The sequence below is a fragment of the Mobula birostris genome, chromosome 6 (assembly GCF_030028105.1).
Source record: "Mobula birostris isolate sMobBir1 chromosome 6, sMobBir1.hap1, whole genome shotgun sequence".
Taxonomy (NCBI): Eukaryota; Metazoa; Chordata; class Chondrichthyes; order Myliobatiformes; family Myliobatidae; genus Mobula; species Mobula birostris.
The window spans coordinates 170,436,067-170,453,128 of NC_092375.1; the positions used below are offsets into that span (position 1 = coordinate 170,436,067).

Consider the following 17,062-nt stretch of genomic DNA (forward strand, 5'->3'; position numbering starts at 1 on the left):
AAGAATTGCCGGGCGTTCCTCATATGGTAACTCTTCATTCCTGTAATTATTCTTGTGAATCTTCTCCGAACCCTCTCCAACGTCAGTATATCCTTTCTAACATAAGGAGCCCAAAACTGCACACAATACTCACAAGTGCCTTATGGAGTCTCAACATCACATCCTTGCTCTTGTAAGTGTGAAGTGGTTCATTTTTGTAGGTCAATTATGATGGCAGAATATAGTATTAATGGTAAGACTCTTGGCAGTATGGAGGATCAGAGGGATCTTGGGGTCCGAGTCCATAGGATGCTCAAAGCAGTAGCGCAGGTTGACTCTGTGGTTAAGAAGGCATATGGTATATTGGCCCTCATCAATCATGGAATTGAATTTAGGAGCCGAGAGGTAATGTTGCAGCTATATAGGACCCTGGTCAGACCCCACTTGGAGTACTGTGCTCAGTTATGGTCGCCTCACTACAGGAAGGATGTGGAAGCCATAGAAAGGTGCAAAGATTTACAAGGATGCCTGGATTGGGGAGCATGCCTTATAGGTTGACTGAACTCGGCCTTTTCTCCTTGGTGCGACAGAGGATGAGAAGTGACCTGATAGAGGTGTATAAGACGATGCATTGATCATGTGGATAGTCAGAGGCTTTTTCCCAGGGCTAAAGTGGTTGCCACATGAGGACACAGGTTTAAGGTGCTGGGGAGTAGGTACAGAGGAGATGTCAGGGGTAAGTTTTTACTCCTGAGAGTGCTGAGTGCGTGGAATGGGCTGCCGGCAACTGTGACGGCGGCGGATACGATAGGGTCTTTTAAGAGACTTTTGGATAGGTACATGGAGCTTAGAAATATAGAGGGCTATGGGTAAGCCTAGTAATTTATAAGGTAGGGAAATATTCGGCACAACTTTGTGGGCCGAAGGGCCTGAATTGTGCTGTAGGTTTTCTATGCTTCTATATTCTATACCTCTAGAAATGAATGCCAACATTGCATTTGCCTTCTTCACCACTGACTCAACCTGGAGGTTAAAGGTTAGGGTATCCTGCACAAGGAATCCCAAGTCCCTTTGCATCTCTGCATTTTGAATTCTCTCTCCATCTAAATAATTGTCTGCCTGTTTATTTCTTCCACCAAAGTTCATAACCATACACTTTCCAACATTGTCTTTCATTTGCCACTTCTTTGCCCATTCCCCTAAACTAAGTCTCTCTGCAGGCTCTCAATTTCTTCAACACTGCCTGCTCCTACACCTACCTTTGCATCATTGGCAAATTTAGCCACAAATCCATTAATCCCATAGACCAAATCATTGACATGCATTGTAAAAAGCAGTGGTCCCAACGCCGATGCCTGTGGAACTCCACTGGCAGGCAGCCAGAATAGGATCCCTTTATTCCCACTCTCCGCTCTCTGCCATCAGTTAATGCTCCACCCATGCCTGTAATTCCATGGGCTCTTATCTTGCTAAGCAGCCTCCTGTGCCACACTTTGTCAAAGGCCTTCTGAAAATCCAAGTACACCACATCCACGGCATCTCCTTTGTCTACCCTACTTGTAATTTCCTCAAAAAAATTGCAATAGGTTAATCAGGCAGGATTTTCCTTTCAGAGTGTACCACCCTGCAATCATAATGTGATGAAGAACTGCAATGTGAACAAAAAAAGTCGACCTGAATATAACTCCATTTCAACTCCCCTGGGAACCCTGTTACTAAGGGGCTTCAATTCTTGAACATAGGAATCATTTTACTAGAGCTCAGACGAAGTCTTGGCAGTATGTTCTTCTAAATTTGGTTAAATGCAAATAGTTTTAGATAACAGTACTGGGAATAATGCAAAAAATATATCATTTAAAGGTTTTAATAGCCCAATAATATAGTGTTGTGAAATACTTTAATGCAATTAATGTAGTGATATATCAACAAAACTTCAGTTTTAAATAATACTGATTAGCAGAGTTTCCATCTACAATAGCTGCTAATATGCTGATAATGAAGATACACAAAGTTTAAAGTAAACTAAAGAATTACTTTTTTTATGAATCACATAACCTACTAAATAGAATTTCTAAAAATCAAACGTCTTCAGCAAAAGTATACTATTTCAGGTTTCTGATGGTTCTGACTTAATTCACTTTACCAAGACAAGAACAATTCACTTAATAACTGCCATCTGTTGCCTCATAGTGAAGAAAATACAATTTACTTTGAACTTCTCTGACCACATGGTTTGGCTTTGTAAAGCTACATATGCAGTAAATAATACAAAACTGGTTACTTGTGATGGCACTGGAAACTTGCCAGATTTAATCTTGGAGGAGAATGTCTCCTACTATCATACTCACAAAGTAGCACTAACAGCTTGGTAATAAAGCAATTGCTAACATATATCACATTGTTGGGAGGTATTTTTGCATTTTATCCTCCTCATCAAAGCATGCCAAGCTAAGCTAAGGAGCTAAGAAGCTCAGCAGGAGACTTACTTCTGCCAATAACTTAAAGATAATTACTGGAAAATTCTTATACTCTTATGTGCTCAAATTGAATTCTCTTACACCCTGTGGGTCAGCATTTAATCACCTTTTAGTCCCTCCTCCTACTGACAAACTTGCCAAGAGTACAAACTCAGACATGACCTGTATTCCCTTGAGTATAAAAGATTAAAGAGTGACCTAATTGATGTGTTTAAAACAGCATAGGTTGAGTGAGCTTTGGAGAGGAGGAGGATAAGAGATGACTTGATAGAGATGTACAAGATGATAAAAGGCATAGATTAAGTGGACAGCCAGGGACTTTTCCCAGAACAGAAATGGTTAATATGAGGGTCATAATTTAAGGTGATTGGAGGAAAGCATGGGAGGGGGGGAGGGAATGTCAAAGTTTTTTTTACACAGAGAGTGATGTGGTGGATGCATGGAACTCACTGCCAAGGGAGAGAATAGAGGCAGAAACATCGGGACATTTAAAAGACTCTTAGATAAGCACATGGATGACAGAAAAACAGAGGAAACGTTAGCTTGATCATAGAGCAGGTTAAAAATGTTGAAATTAAAAGCAGAACATTTTGATGACCATAATTGTAAAAAGTAAAGTAGAACAAAAAAAAATCCAAATGACAGATAACTTTCATTGGATGATTCTAAGCTTCCAAGTAACTCCCAGTTTAATTTTCCATCCCCTTCCCACTCTGACCTTTGCCTTTCTCTTCTTACACACTTCCAAATAAGTTGGAATGAAAGGTCATAAACATTGATTCCTCTTCTCTCTCCACTGATTCTATATGGCTTGTTAAGTATTTCCAGCATTCTGTAACGCAAAAGATTCCGCAGATGCCGGAGATCCAGAGCAACACACACACGAAATACTGGAATGCATAGCCAAAGTGCTAAATAAAAATGTTACAGAGCTTACAAAGGAAAGAGATGTTGCTAGAATCTGGATAAAACAAGAACAGATAAAGGAAAGGTATTCGAAAGACAAACTGCATTTATAGAGAATAACTCACCACATTTTAGTTTGAATGCACCCTAGATTGCTGAAATAAGCTGAAATGGCAAGGTGCCTGGCTCAGTTCAAAACAACATGAGCACAGGAGAAGACAGATGAAATGTAAACATAATACCCTTGTTCCTAAAAGAAGGCGTAGGGATAAATCTACAAGCTTGACCTTGTTGAACAAACTTTAAAAATGATAATTAGGGTCCAAATTAACTGCTACTTGGACTACGGTGGATTCATTAGGGAAAGCCAGCAGCTCTAAAGCATCACACACAAAATGCTGGAGGAACTCAGCAGGTCAGGCAGCATTTATGGAAGTGAATAAATAATCAATGTTTTGGGCAGAGACCCTTCTTCAGGACATGAAACCTGGAAGTAAATTGTGAGGAGGATAGTATATACTCCAATAAGATATGGGTAAGTAGATGGAATAGTTGTAATAAAAATAAAAAATGTTGGAAAAATTAAACAGTTTAAGTGGCACCTGTAAACATAAATCAATTTTTCAGGTCAAAGACCCTCTAGCAGAGAGGATTCTGCTAAGTATTTTCAACAGACATTTTTTCATAAATAAACTGTTGAAATATACTGCTGAGCTCAAAACTGAAAATTACCTATCTCTCTATATCGAGGTGAACAGATTTTTTTTTCAAAAGTTCCCTTGAGGAAATTTGGGAAGGAGGTAAGAGTTTCTACAGAAATACACACACATATACACACACACACACACACATTTTTACATTCTGTGGCAAGTATCTACATGACTTTAAGTATGTTCAAAAAAGAAATTGTTAAGATTGATTTTCTTAATAGCTAAAAATCTAACAAAGAGACATGGAATTTGAGCAGGAACGTGGTGCTGAGATAAAGGATTAGCCATGATCTCACTAAATGCAAGAGCAGACACACAAGGACCTTTCTAATTCTTAACGACCTTACATGCAGGTTCTCCATCAACAAGCATATCCAAGGAGATCTAACGTGCCAGGGAAAACACTTGCAAACTTCCCTATTACAACAATGACTCACTGGTACCTAGTAGTGTTACCTTACTGTTATCCAAGAGTAACACATCAGCTTGATACATTCTGACAATACACAGTATTTCATCACAAGACAGTAATTTTTCAGCATATCTTTGTAGCAAATCGTAGTGCCTACATTTTGATTATGAATTTAAATTTTTAAATCAAATTACAACTCTCCTGTTCCTGCGCAGATTGATGTAGAATAATAAGCTAAGAAGGATGATGGAAAAAGGACTCAATACCATCTATTACATTTCACAAAGGGCTCATAATCTCAGATTTAAACAAAAAGTGACTTTAAGTGGCACTGTAACTAATTGATTATAATAGGGCAGCACCTCTTATTTCATGGCAGCACCAAACTATACATGAAAAAATGCACAGATATTCATTTCAACTTAACATCTGGTTTCTAATCTTCCAGAAACCAGGAAAGGAAATGCACCATAAACTAGAGCAACTTGATATATCAAAATTTGTGAGAGTGCCCACATAGACAATCAAAAGTCACCAAAAGCATTTTCATACTTCATATAAGTATACTGATATGCTGATTACAAATTCAGACCTGTGCATTGACTGAATGGCAAAATGAAATGCAATATAATAGGGTTGAAACCTAAAGTTTTAAACGACTGGCCACTTAGCTGAAACATTGCACAGACCTCCCTATAGTGACTCCCACAAACCAAATCCTTGCATGAACAGTGACCAGAAAAGACCAGAGACTCTCTCCTCCAACTCCCACTGAACAAAGATTGACAACATTAGGAAAGCCATCATGACACAGAAATCATGCCTCCCCATGGAGAGTTACAGTAACTGGTAATTATTTGTACACATGTAAACAATATGAAATATTATATGCAAGCCATTTAAAAAAGAGCCAATTGCTAGTATATCAAACAAGTGGCACAGCTTGCATATAAAATCAGCATTGCGCACTTTAGCAATCCAAATAGACCTTTAGATCTATTTTCTTTTGCTATTTAGAAATAAAATGTAATAATAATCCTAATTAATCTCATCTAAATTAATCTTACATATTTAATCTTGCCTCATGAACATTTTTTTTATTGAAATCTACAGTATATTACAAAGGATGGCCAATAAATGAAACTGTTAGCAGTAGCACAATTAAATTAGTAACTTACAGCAATCTTAAAATACACTGCTGTTGAATACGTGTTCCCTGTAGTGCAAGAGCAGTCAAACACATGAGAGACAAGGAATTCAAACAAGATGTTTATTCAATGCTCCTCATCGAGCTCTCTTGAACATAATATAAATATTGTTGAGGTCAGCTACAGAGCTAAATTATGAGAGCGATAAGAATCTTGCAGCAACAATTAATGTTCACAACCAAATACACCATCTCCAGTTGAAGAATTGTAACAGGGCTTTATAAGTTCAAAGGTTCTGAACTGTGAACCATTGTCTTTTTTTTTGCTCAACATAACAAAACTTTCAATTTCCAAATACACTTACATTTCTTCCCCTCACAGATATCAGGTATCAGAACACTTCCATCAAAATATAGACATCACTACAACATCCTATACAAAAGCCTTTATTAGTATAGCAGGCAGGTTTACATCTATATACTGCAGAAAAGGTTGCCATGTTTTATGAAAACTATTTGTTTCTGAGTGTACCATACATGTCAAAAAGTCCAAAGGAATGTATTCCATGATTAATTTACACCAATCAAAAAGTCCAGGGGCCTTATCGGATATCCAACAAAGTAAAATGTTCTTCCTCGCACATAAAGTCAGGATGTTAAAAAGTTTTTTCTGATGTGCATTAATAATACGACCGTGGACCATTGTCTAACACAGTATCATCGTGCAGACTTTGCAATGCAAAGATTGATCTTAAGTCTTCAATTGTACAGTCCATAACGTACATCAGCCAACATGTCTGTCTTCCAGCCATAATGGCCGTCAAATCATACCAAAAACATGGTCCTCTCCATGTTCTCATATGAACCCATTGGAACAACGTCACTTCTATACCTAGAGTGATGCTTAAGGAGTTTGTGTCAACAGTCCCAAAATCGTAATGCACTGACTCACTACTCTTCATCATTGTCAATGCCAGATCAATAGTCAAATCCTCTTGTCATTACTTTATTATTCCTACAATGCCTGTAGCTTTTCTTCTTCCCTGTGATCACTTGACTGTGTCCCTGTAGATGAAAAAGATTCACACGGAGCCTGGGGTTTACCTTCAGAACAATTTTTTTCTTTATTACAAGCTGACATCAACAGGTGAGTCACTCGTTCTAGGCAATGAATGCTCCCTAATTCAGAGTTTCCATTATTTTTATACTATTTGTTAACTACACCTCCCACCCCGCTACTATCTCTGTTCTGCATGCAAAGCGTATACAAAGTGAAGGAACATTTCCGTCAAAATTCAGTGCCTTTGTGCGAAGCGAGTTGTCAAAGTTTGAGCGTGTTGTGTGCTACATGAACTGTGTGCAGTTCCATTATTACCTTATACGTACAGTGGGAAGCTTCTGTCCTGCAGCTTATGGAATTATTGTTCGGTTGGTAACCAGGAATGGGTTGACTATAGTTCATTTTAGCCTTCAGTATGTGGTTCAGGTCAGTTTGAACCTGTTGCAGACTTTCTCTGTCTGTTACTAACACCGGAGTCCTCCCTGCTACATGATCATCCCATTCTCCACTATAGTACTACAGAGCAATTTTAATATTCCCTCTATTTCTTTAACTCTGGTTGGTCGCTAATTCATACCATTTGCAATGAAGTGGTCTTGTGTTTTCAGTCTTTTCAATACAACTGTCAGCTATGTGTATATTAATACACATCCTTCAAAAATGAGACTTTAAGTAGCTATTTCCATTGCAGTGACAAGGAAATCATCATCTATTGCATATAAAGAAAAACTTACGTCACTGCGTTTGATCTGCGTTCATCAGAGGGTAGTCTCTTCAAAATAATATCATTTTCTACACTTGCTTAGTTTACACATTCAGCTCGACTGTGCTTCTCTCTTGCAGCCATTGACAGATTTCAGCCTCTGCATGATTGGCGGTTATTAACTTGTGAAAATTTTCCTCCTGGGAGGAACTTGAGAAGTCTGCTCCCTGGAAATATAATTGCAGACACCTCTTTCTTGATTCCTGCTTGCTTTATCCATTAGCCTGCAACATGTTTATAAATCTTCATTGATTGATTGATTGATTGATTATGTACTTCAGGAAGGAGAAGTTGGGAGAACACACTCCAGTCTGCATTTAAGGGTCAGTAATGGAAAGAATGAACAGCTTCAAGTTCCTGAACGTCAACATATCAGAGGGTCTATCCTAGGTTCAACAAAAGAGATATGCAAGCAGTTCTAGTTCATTAGGAGTTTAAAGAAATTTGGATGTCACAAAGGACTCCTGTAAATTTCTTTGGATATTCAGATGAAGAGCATTCTGACGGGTTGCATCAAAGCCTGGTATAGAGCCTCCAATGCTCAAAGTTCAAAGTAAATTCATTATCAAGTACATTATCACCATATACAATCTGAGATTTATTTTATGGGCATTCACAGTAAATACAACACAGACTCAATGAAAGACTGCATGTAACAAGACAAACAATCAAAGTGCAAAAGACAACTATCCAATACAAAAAATAAAAATAATAACAATAAATAAACAAGAAATAAAGATCGCGAAAAGATGAAGAGTCCTTGAAAATGATTCCACAGGTTGTGGGAACGGTTCAGTGATGGAGTGAGTGAACTTGAGTGAAGTTATCCCTTTCGGTTTAAAAGCCTGATGGTTGAAGGGTAATAACTGCTCCTGAATCTGGTGCTGCAAGTCCTGAGGTTTCTGCACCTTCTTCCTGATGGCAGCAGCAAGAACAGAGCTTGACCTGGCTGGTTGGGACCCTGATGATGGATGCTGATGGATGTTGCTTTCCTGTGACAGCACTCCATCTAGATGTATTCAATGATGGGGATGGATTGGGCTGTATCCACTACTTTTTGTAGGCTTTTCTGTTAAAGTTCATTTGTGTTCCGATAGAAGGCCATGATGCAATCTGTCATTATACTCTCTACTGCACATCTGTAGAAGTTAGTCAAGGATGACATGCTAAATCTTTGCAAACTTCTAAGAAAGTAGAGGTGCTGCTGTGTTTTATTTAAGGGCACTTACATGCTGGACTCAGGTCAGATCCTTTGAAATGATAACCCTGAGGAATTTAAAGATGCTAACCTTCTCCACTTCTGACCTCCTGATGAGAACTGGCTCTTAGATCTCCAGTTTCCCTCTTGTAATCAGTTATCAGCTCCTTGGTCTGGCTGACATTGAGTGAGAGGTTGTTGTTCCATCACTGCTCAATCCAGTTGATCAGCACAGGTTTTTAGTACTCAGTCAGGTACCCCATCAGATACTTTTCGTGGGTTCACACTCCTGAAGGATGCTCTCAAGAGTCACAGGGTCGTTGGGAGCTGTGGGAGTTTGTGAAGGTGCCTCCATGTTTTGATGGTCAAAGTGAGCATAAAAGGCATTAAGATCATCTGGTAGTGAGACTTTGTTATCACCAATGTTGCTTGATTTCACTTTGTCTGAGGTGTTAGCCATTCAAGCTCTGCCACAGCTCCACAGATGTCGAGCATCTTTCAGTGATTCAGGTTTGGTCTGGAATTGTCACTTTCCGGAGGTCAACCTGGATCTCTTGGTTGCCAGACCTCAACATCACTGATGTGGCCTTCAGCAGTTTGCAGGTTCATCCAGAGCTACTGGATTTTGGTTCATCTAGGGCTACTGGTTGGAAAAGGCTCTCAATGACTTTGTGGGGACACCCTTGCCTAGGACTGTTTTTATAAAGTGCACAATAACTGTGGTGTACTTATTCAGATCCTCTGGTGAATCCTTGAGCACAGCCCAGTCCATCAACTCAAAGCAATCGCATAGCTGCTCCTCTGCCTCCCGAGACCACCTCTTTATTGTCCTTATCTCTGGAGTCTTGCTCTTTAGCATCTGCCCGTAGGCAGGTAGAAGGACAACCAGATGGTCAGATTTCCTGACATGTGATCTAGGAATGGAACAGTAGGCATTACTAATTGTAGTAAAACAGTGGTCGAGTGTGTTTGGACCCCTTGTGGTGCAGGTGATATCCATGATAACTGAGCAGGGATTTCTTCAAAAATACCCGACTGAAGTCCCTGACAATGATTTGAAAGGTGTCGGATCCCAATGCACAGGATCACAAGTCTTCAGAGGGTTGAAGACTCAACCAGTTCCATCACGAGGAAAAACTCTCCCGCCACTGAGATCATCTTCAATACCCTACATTACCCACATTAAAGACCCTCAGTATCCAGGACACACCCCCTTCACGTTTCTATCATCTGGAAGGAGGTACAGGAGCCTGAAGATCTACACTCAATGTTTTCAGAACAGCTTCTTCCTCTCCGTCATTAGATTTCTGAAAGGTCCATGAACCTTGTTATTCGTCTTCTGCACAATTTACTTTGTAACGTATAGTAATTTTTATGCCTTGCGCTGTACTGTTGCCGCAAAACAACTAATTTCATATATGTCAGTGATATTAAATGGGATTCTGATTCTAACAACAAGGTCCTCTCCTGTATTCTATCCATGCAAACCAGTTTCAACAAGTGTTAGCAAAGTAACAAAATAACTCATTGCTGAGGCCTTTCTTCCATAAGTCATAGCTGATTGTAACCACAGTAACATGGTTTGTCTTTGGTTAATGGTTGGTGAAGTTGTGCTAACAATACAAAAAGACAGGGTATACATCTGGCAATAAAGTGAGGTCATAAACATCAATGCTGTCATATTTCCAGGTTTTGATGATACTCTCAATTTTCTCTTTCACTCTCTTTACTGCACATGCAAGTTCAAGTTTAATTGTCACTCAACCCATGTCCATGAATACAGTCAAACGACACAGCATCCTTCCAGGGCCAAGGTGCAAAGCACAGTGCCAACAGTCACACACAGCCCAAGGCACATATAGCACATGTAATTACGATAGCAGTATAACATACCGTCACAATAAAACTCATAACAATACAGCCCAAATCCTTGAGTGTCATGTCCTGTAGATTGATGGCGCATATGGGATACTGTCCTGAAGCCAAATTTTTTTGCAGGAACAAGCAGCAGTTCCTCATCTCACACTGGTGCAGCCACAAACACAATCTAGCTTGTCTTCTAACGAGCAGAAATTAGAGGCAGCAACGACAGGAAAGGCCATCCCCAACCCATCATGGACAACTGCAGTGCCACACTCCCACCGGTGTCTCCCCTCCATGAACCGATGGCATAAGGGCCTTCTCCGCACAACAAATGAGGCCACGCAGCCTCCTTGCTGATTGCCTCGCAATGAACCAGTGAATTGGATTTGCATCATTCTACATTATCAATGACCAACATTGTTTCTTTTTCTTGCGATCACAATCATTTGCACTGTTTCTTGGATCACATACTGACTGCTGGCTTCCTCCTTGGGTTGCTGTAGTAGGCAGCAGCACAGTACACTACAAATCCAGCTCTACCACCACCGAGCAACTCACTGATGGGGTATATCTGCAGTACTCAATGCTCTTAATACCCAGCAAATGTCTTGCGATCATAAAGAGAACATAAAAGATGAGCAATTACACCTTTATTTTGACCCAGCGACGCTGCTGCGACCAAGCATGCTGCCATCTTACCAGTTATCAATCATTCTAGAAGCGCTCAAAGCTGCAAGAATGACTTCAAAAGTTTGTTAGGGATCCACAATCAAGACACTGATCTGAATATTAACATTGCTGTAGACTGTTCTATCATGGGAAGGAACACTTACAAACAAAAGTTCATTCAGTCGCTATTAGTGGGAAGCACTTTCAAATGAATATTAAAATTTTATTAATTTTAAAGTGCTCCCCACTAATAGCATCACAGGTGGCATCCTCAGAGAATTAAAACAAAAAGAATACATAGTCCCCTATAATGAGCTTAAAGAAAGGCTAATTATGTTAACTAATTAACCGTGATTTGGAGAATGGAAGATCAGTGTTAAGATATTCCAACCAGGTTTGTGCAAACCTCTAAAGTTCAAAGATCAAATTAAATTCATTCTCAAAGTACATACAAGTCATCATATAGTACCCCGAGATCCATTTTTTGCAGGCTTTCACAGTAAATACGAATAAACACAATAGAATCAATGAAAAGCCACACGCAACAATGTGCAAAAGATAAACTATGCAAATAGAAAAAAAGAAACTAAATAGCATTACTGGTTCCTTAAAGTTGTCATAGCCAGGGGTGGTAGTGGGTAAATGTCTCAAATAGCTTCTGACAAACAAGTCCATTTCCTGGACTTCACGTGTGGCTTAGCTACTAAACTGGTAAAACCAGTTCTACAGACATAAGGGACAAAAATGGGTTACTGGCACCTTAAAACCAGTCACTTAGGGCAGATGGGGCTCAACAGCCATGGTTGGCAGCTCACCTAAGAGAAGGACAACTTTGATCTCAAACCTTTGCTGCCTTTTGGCTATACCCACTCACGGGGAAAGCTTTGGGAGTAAACCCCAAAGAAAAATGCAGAGCAGGCATCCCTTAGGCTACATTGACTTCAGTGCTGACGGGAAACTCCTGTGATGCCTCTGGTGCCAATCAGTCTCTGCTGTTCATTTGAATTCATCGGCTGCACAGAGAGGGAAAGCCTGCTGCATAGGCAACACCTTGCACTTGATATCGTATTGTCCTGGCTTGCACATCTGGGATGCAACATCCATGGTCAATGCCAACCAACATAGGGCCTCAATAATAATAATAAGCAATAAATATCAGGAACATGAGATGAAGAGTCCTTGAAAATGAGTCCATAGGTTGTGGGATCAGTATTGGGATGAGTGAAGTTATCCCCTCTGGTTCAAGAGCCTGATGTTTGAGGGATAATAACTGTTCCTGAACCTGGTGGTGTGGATCCTGAGGCTCCTGTACATCCTTCCTGATGGAAACAGCGAGGAGAGAGCATGACCTGGATGGTGGGCACCTTGATGATGGATGCTGCTTTCCTATGACAGCTCTCCTTGTAGATGTGCTCAGTGGTGGGGAGAGATTAACCCGTGATGGACTTTTGCAGTAAAATAAATTCTTACTAGGAAAATGGAACATAAAGGTTATATTTTACATAAAAGCTGATGCCAAAACACAACTTTTGCCTCTGTGCGTAATGCTCAGATAGAACCTGAGCAATAGATACAATTGAAAGATTGATGGATATTTGATATTGGTGAAAATAGGAGAATCTCAATAAAGCAGCAAATCCCAAGCAATGCCCTCTGCATACAGCTGTAAATTTCTATGCTGCTTTGTCAAGGGCAAGTGGTTACAAAGCTATACTTGTCCCATGTTTATGAACAGCTAAATTTAAGTGTAGGGTATCAACATTATTTGACAATTAGTTCACCAAGCAGGTTGTATTTGCAAGCCAAACTGTCAAAGGTAGTAAAATTAGCACACAAAAAAAAATCATATGGTGCTCCTCACAACACTTATGCATCTAAATGTTGTGTGGACCTCTCTTCTGTTGTTTCCAACTCATTTCCTTCCACTGAGATTTTGCTAAATTCCATTCTGTGGTTTGTTAAGTTACAAATGGTTTGCACTCTTGTTTAAAGTAAGCATTTATACCAGACATCCCACCTCTCCCGGGAGTCTCCCACATATCGATAGCGGCTCCCTGATGCCCACAAGTTATATACAATATCCCAGAAATCGGTTTTTAGAGAGGGAGAGGGAGAGGGAAAAAAAGAAAGCAAGAAAATGAATGAATCCTGCTTAATCTCTCTTTGTACTAAGTAGACCTATCAGTTTTCTCTGTGGGCGGCCTCTCTCTCTCTTTCTCTGTGGTCGACCTCTCTCTCTCTTCCACATTCCATCAGTTCAGTTGCTGCCGTCTGTAATGACGCTGAAATCATCCGGACAACTGTCGGTGATGAAGTACAAAAGCCTGCGAAGAAATTCCCAAGGCTGGCAGTGACAACCTGACTACGCGAGGCTATACAGGCGTTGGCGTCTTAAAGGGGATTAGAGCAGGGTTTAAATTGGAGTGAAATTCCAAAATCATCCGCTAAGACATCTTTAAAAACGCGCTCGCAGCAAGCAAATTCTTCAGGGTTTTTTTCCTGAAACATTTCCACTTACAGGTACATTGAAGCCTGTGATGGGCTGGGTTTATGTGCAGCTGTTTTCAGAAGAAAAACCGATTTTAATAAATACACGGCCCCTACCAAGGCCTTGTCATTAGGACAGCGAACTGCTTACCTGTGCTGCTCACTTTATATGCATTTTGAATTACACTTTGTTAAGTAATATGTTTTATGTGGTCTGCGTGATATATGTATTGTGGCTACACCGTTGTCCGGAGAGAGGTTGTTTCGTTTGTGGATAATTAGCCAGATGACAATAAACTTGAACTTGAAGATACAGAACTTCTAAATCACTCATTTAAAATCCCCCATTTCGATGTAAAAAAGTAAGTTCTGATCCTGACTATTGCAGGGTGTGTGTGAGTGTGAGAGTGAGAGACAGAGAGACACAACGGATGTATATGCAATCAGACATTGTCCGAATGGACGTTAAGCCGTGCACACCTGTAGTAAGGATACACCTTATGCTTTTATTTCTTTTAGGGACCACAACATATTAGGGAGACTAAGTGCTGGAATGGCTGCTCAAGTATTTCACAGTTCTTTTCAGCCGAAAACCAAAGTCTGACAGAGAAGGTCACTAGAGCTGAAGTGTACTTTACATCTTTCATCGTTGAGCATAAACTGCCATTCCAGGTGTGCACGCACACAGGCAAGCTATTCAGGAAAATGTGTCCTGATTCAGAAATAGCAAAAAACTATGCCTGCTCATCAACCAAGCCAGCAGCTATTGTGAACATGGCACATTAAGACGGAATTCAGAAGTCAACTGTCTCACAAAACACTTTTGAATCTGATGTCTTGCAAAATTAACAAATTCATTAACACAGACTGCTATGAGGTTGAGACCTCCCTGAAATGAGTTTTTGCAGGGTGGGATATCTGTTTATACACTCTAAACTGACAGGCAAGAATTGAGTGATTGCCATGGTACCCGAAACACCATTTTCCACTATTTACAGATTCAAAGAAACAAGGACTTATACAGCAAAAGAAACAGGCCTTTTGGCCTACCACATTCAATGTGGACTATCAAATGCCTATGCATGCTAAACCCATTTACCAGCACATAGCCTGCAAATTTCTAACTATGGAACATCTGTGCATTTGTGCGGTGCCCTACAGAACATGTTTCTCAAAACATCCAAGTAGTTACTGATCATATCTCCTGACAGCTGATTGCAGATCCCATAACTTAACTCCAAAGGAATTCTTATGCCCTGGGTTGAAAAAGTTTTGGCAACTTTGTTAGATGGTAACACACACAAAATGCTGGAGGAACTCAGCAAGTCAGGGTGCATCTATGGAGGGGAATAAATGGCCACTGTTTTGGGCCTAGACCCTTCATCAGGACTAACGAGAAGGGCAGAAGCCAAAATAAGAAAGTGGGGGAGTTGAAGGAGTACAAGCTGGCAGGTGATAAGTGAAACCAAATAAGGGGCAAGGAGGGTGGGTGGGTGAAGGGTGAATAAAGTGAGGAGCTGGGAGGTGATAGATAGAGGCGCCAAGGGGCTGAAGAAGGAATCTAATAAGGGAGTACAATGGATCATGGAAGAAAGGGAAGAGGGAGGGGCATCATAGGTTAAATGGTACATTTATTTTAGGTTTGCCAGGGCTGCATTGACATTTGGCCTCACTCCCACTGAGATTACCTCAATTTCGCAAATAGGCTTATCTTCTCCATTATCCTCAGTATATTATTTACCTGGTGAAACACTATCCTGAACTGAAGGACAGCTATACTTTTTCAGAGAAACCAAGCATTTCTGTATACTCTCCAACCATTTTACACCAGTCCAACAATTGTTATTCTCCCGTTCCATTTCGTACCTCATAACACCATAATTGATTGCAAGTTTGCCTGCTACACCTACTCTACAGAATTACTAGGTTACCCTCTCTGCCATTCCATCCTTAATGCCAGCATTGTGTACGTTTTCTCGTTGGGTTTCAAACATCCAATAAAACCAACTTGTTGAGTTTGCAGACTGATGTAAAAGCAAGAAGCTCGATTTTTTAATTCAATGGCTCCCAGCACTGCCTCAATACTGTCTTTTGATATTATTGCAGCCCAGTAAACAATTAATATAATTCTTAAAGTCCTAAAGCAAGTTCAAAACTATTGTTACATAGCTCTTAACTAATATTTTTGTCAAACCTGCAGGATTAACTAGTCGCCAAATTATAATCTGTAAAGTCCCACTAGCCAAATTATATCGTGCGCATGTGCAGCGGGAGAGAAGAGTGGAAGACGCCAGGGGCGGAGCGGGTAGAAAACATCTCGCCCCGTTAAAGTCTGGCGGGTGTTTGCGGAGTTTAGCTCACGGAGAATCCTTCCCTCTCCTCCTTTCCTGGTTAGATAATTGCCTGCTCGCAGTTTTGGCAGCTTTGTTTGTCCCTGTCAGGACAGTGTTGAGCGTGACAAGTGGCTTTCGGGTCGTTCTTACCTGCTATATTTCGGCGAAGGTTGAGCAGCGCGCCGGGCGCCATGTTGGCGGCAATTGGGGCGGATGTCCCAGCATTCCCAATGTGGGGCCGTCCGTCCGGCCGTGCAACCAACATTTCGGCGGCGAGTGCTTGCCCTGGCGGGGCAAGGCAAGGCGGCTCGCATTAGGTTCCCCGTGTGGGCAGGAACGGGGAACGGCATCAGCTGCCCGGGGTGCCAGCTCACTCCTTCAAATCTAGAATAATGCCCGTGAGGAGAGAGAATGCCAGAGGATTTTCCCTTTTACTGGAGTAAGGTTACTATACTACTGAGTTTAGCGGCAGTAAAAAAACAGTTCTTACATACGAGGCCATTTCTTTGCAAATTTACAGATTTGTAATGTCTTTTTTCTCAGGCAGACCTGCATGTCATTTTTTTAAAGTTAGTGTTTTGGAGCAACTTGAAGAGCAAGGTTTTAAGAACGCGAGCAGAAAGAAGTATAAATAATCTTTCTGTTGCACTTCCAGAAAATCACAGCCAATTCAGTGAAACGATTATAGAAAAACAAAATAAAAATTCTGCTGGAAATCTGAGGTGGAATCAGAAAATAATGGAAGTTCTCAGCAAGCCAGGTAGTAGGATATGTGAAAAGCTTAGTTTTTCAGTTCAATGGCCTTTCAGAAAAAAATGTCACAGTTACATTTATAAACTATGTCTCCTTGTCTGAAATTGTTGAATTCTGAGGAGAGATTGTATAAAGAGTTATCACCCTGTAACAAATCTTTCTGTTCTGACTGTACATGTCCAGTGCATATTTCCAACATTCCCTTTTATTCAGAGTTTGGACATCTAATATTCTACATTTCATAGTTACAGCACCATTTTTCAGTTAACTCTTTTACCCCCTGCAGACATATTCTCTCTCAGCAC

The 17,062-nt window shown here is 40.4% G+C and overlaps 1 protein-coding gene across 3 annotated transcripts in view; it reads right to left on the reverse strand.

The window, feature by feature from the left end:
- metap1d (methionyl aminopeptidase type 1D (mitochondrial)) overlaps positions 1-16,305 on the reverse strand; it is a 136,597-nt gene extending 120,292 nt beyond the window's left edge. For 2 of the 3 annotated variants that reach the window (XM_072261878.1, XM_072261877.1), the window contains exon 1: positions 16,155-16,219. Coding sequence is in view for 1 of the 3 variants with exons in the window: in XM_072261875.1 (XP_072117976.1) it covers positions 16,155-16,269 (115 nt within the window). In the remaining 2 variants the exon portion in view is untranslated. Of the gene's footprint in view, positions 1-16,154 lie in introns of all 3 variants that reach the window. The other variant, XM_072261875.1, reaches the window with a different exon arrangement.
- Positions 16,306-17,062: the final 757 nt, after the last annotated feature.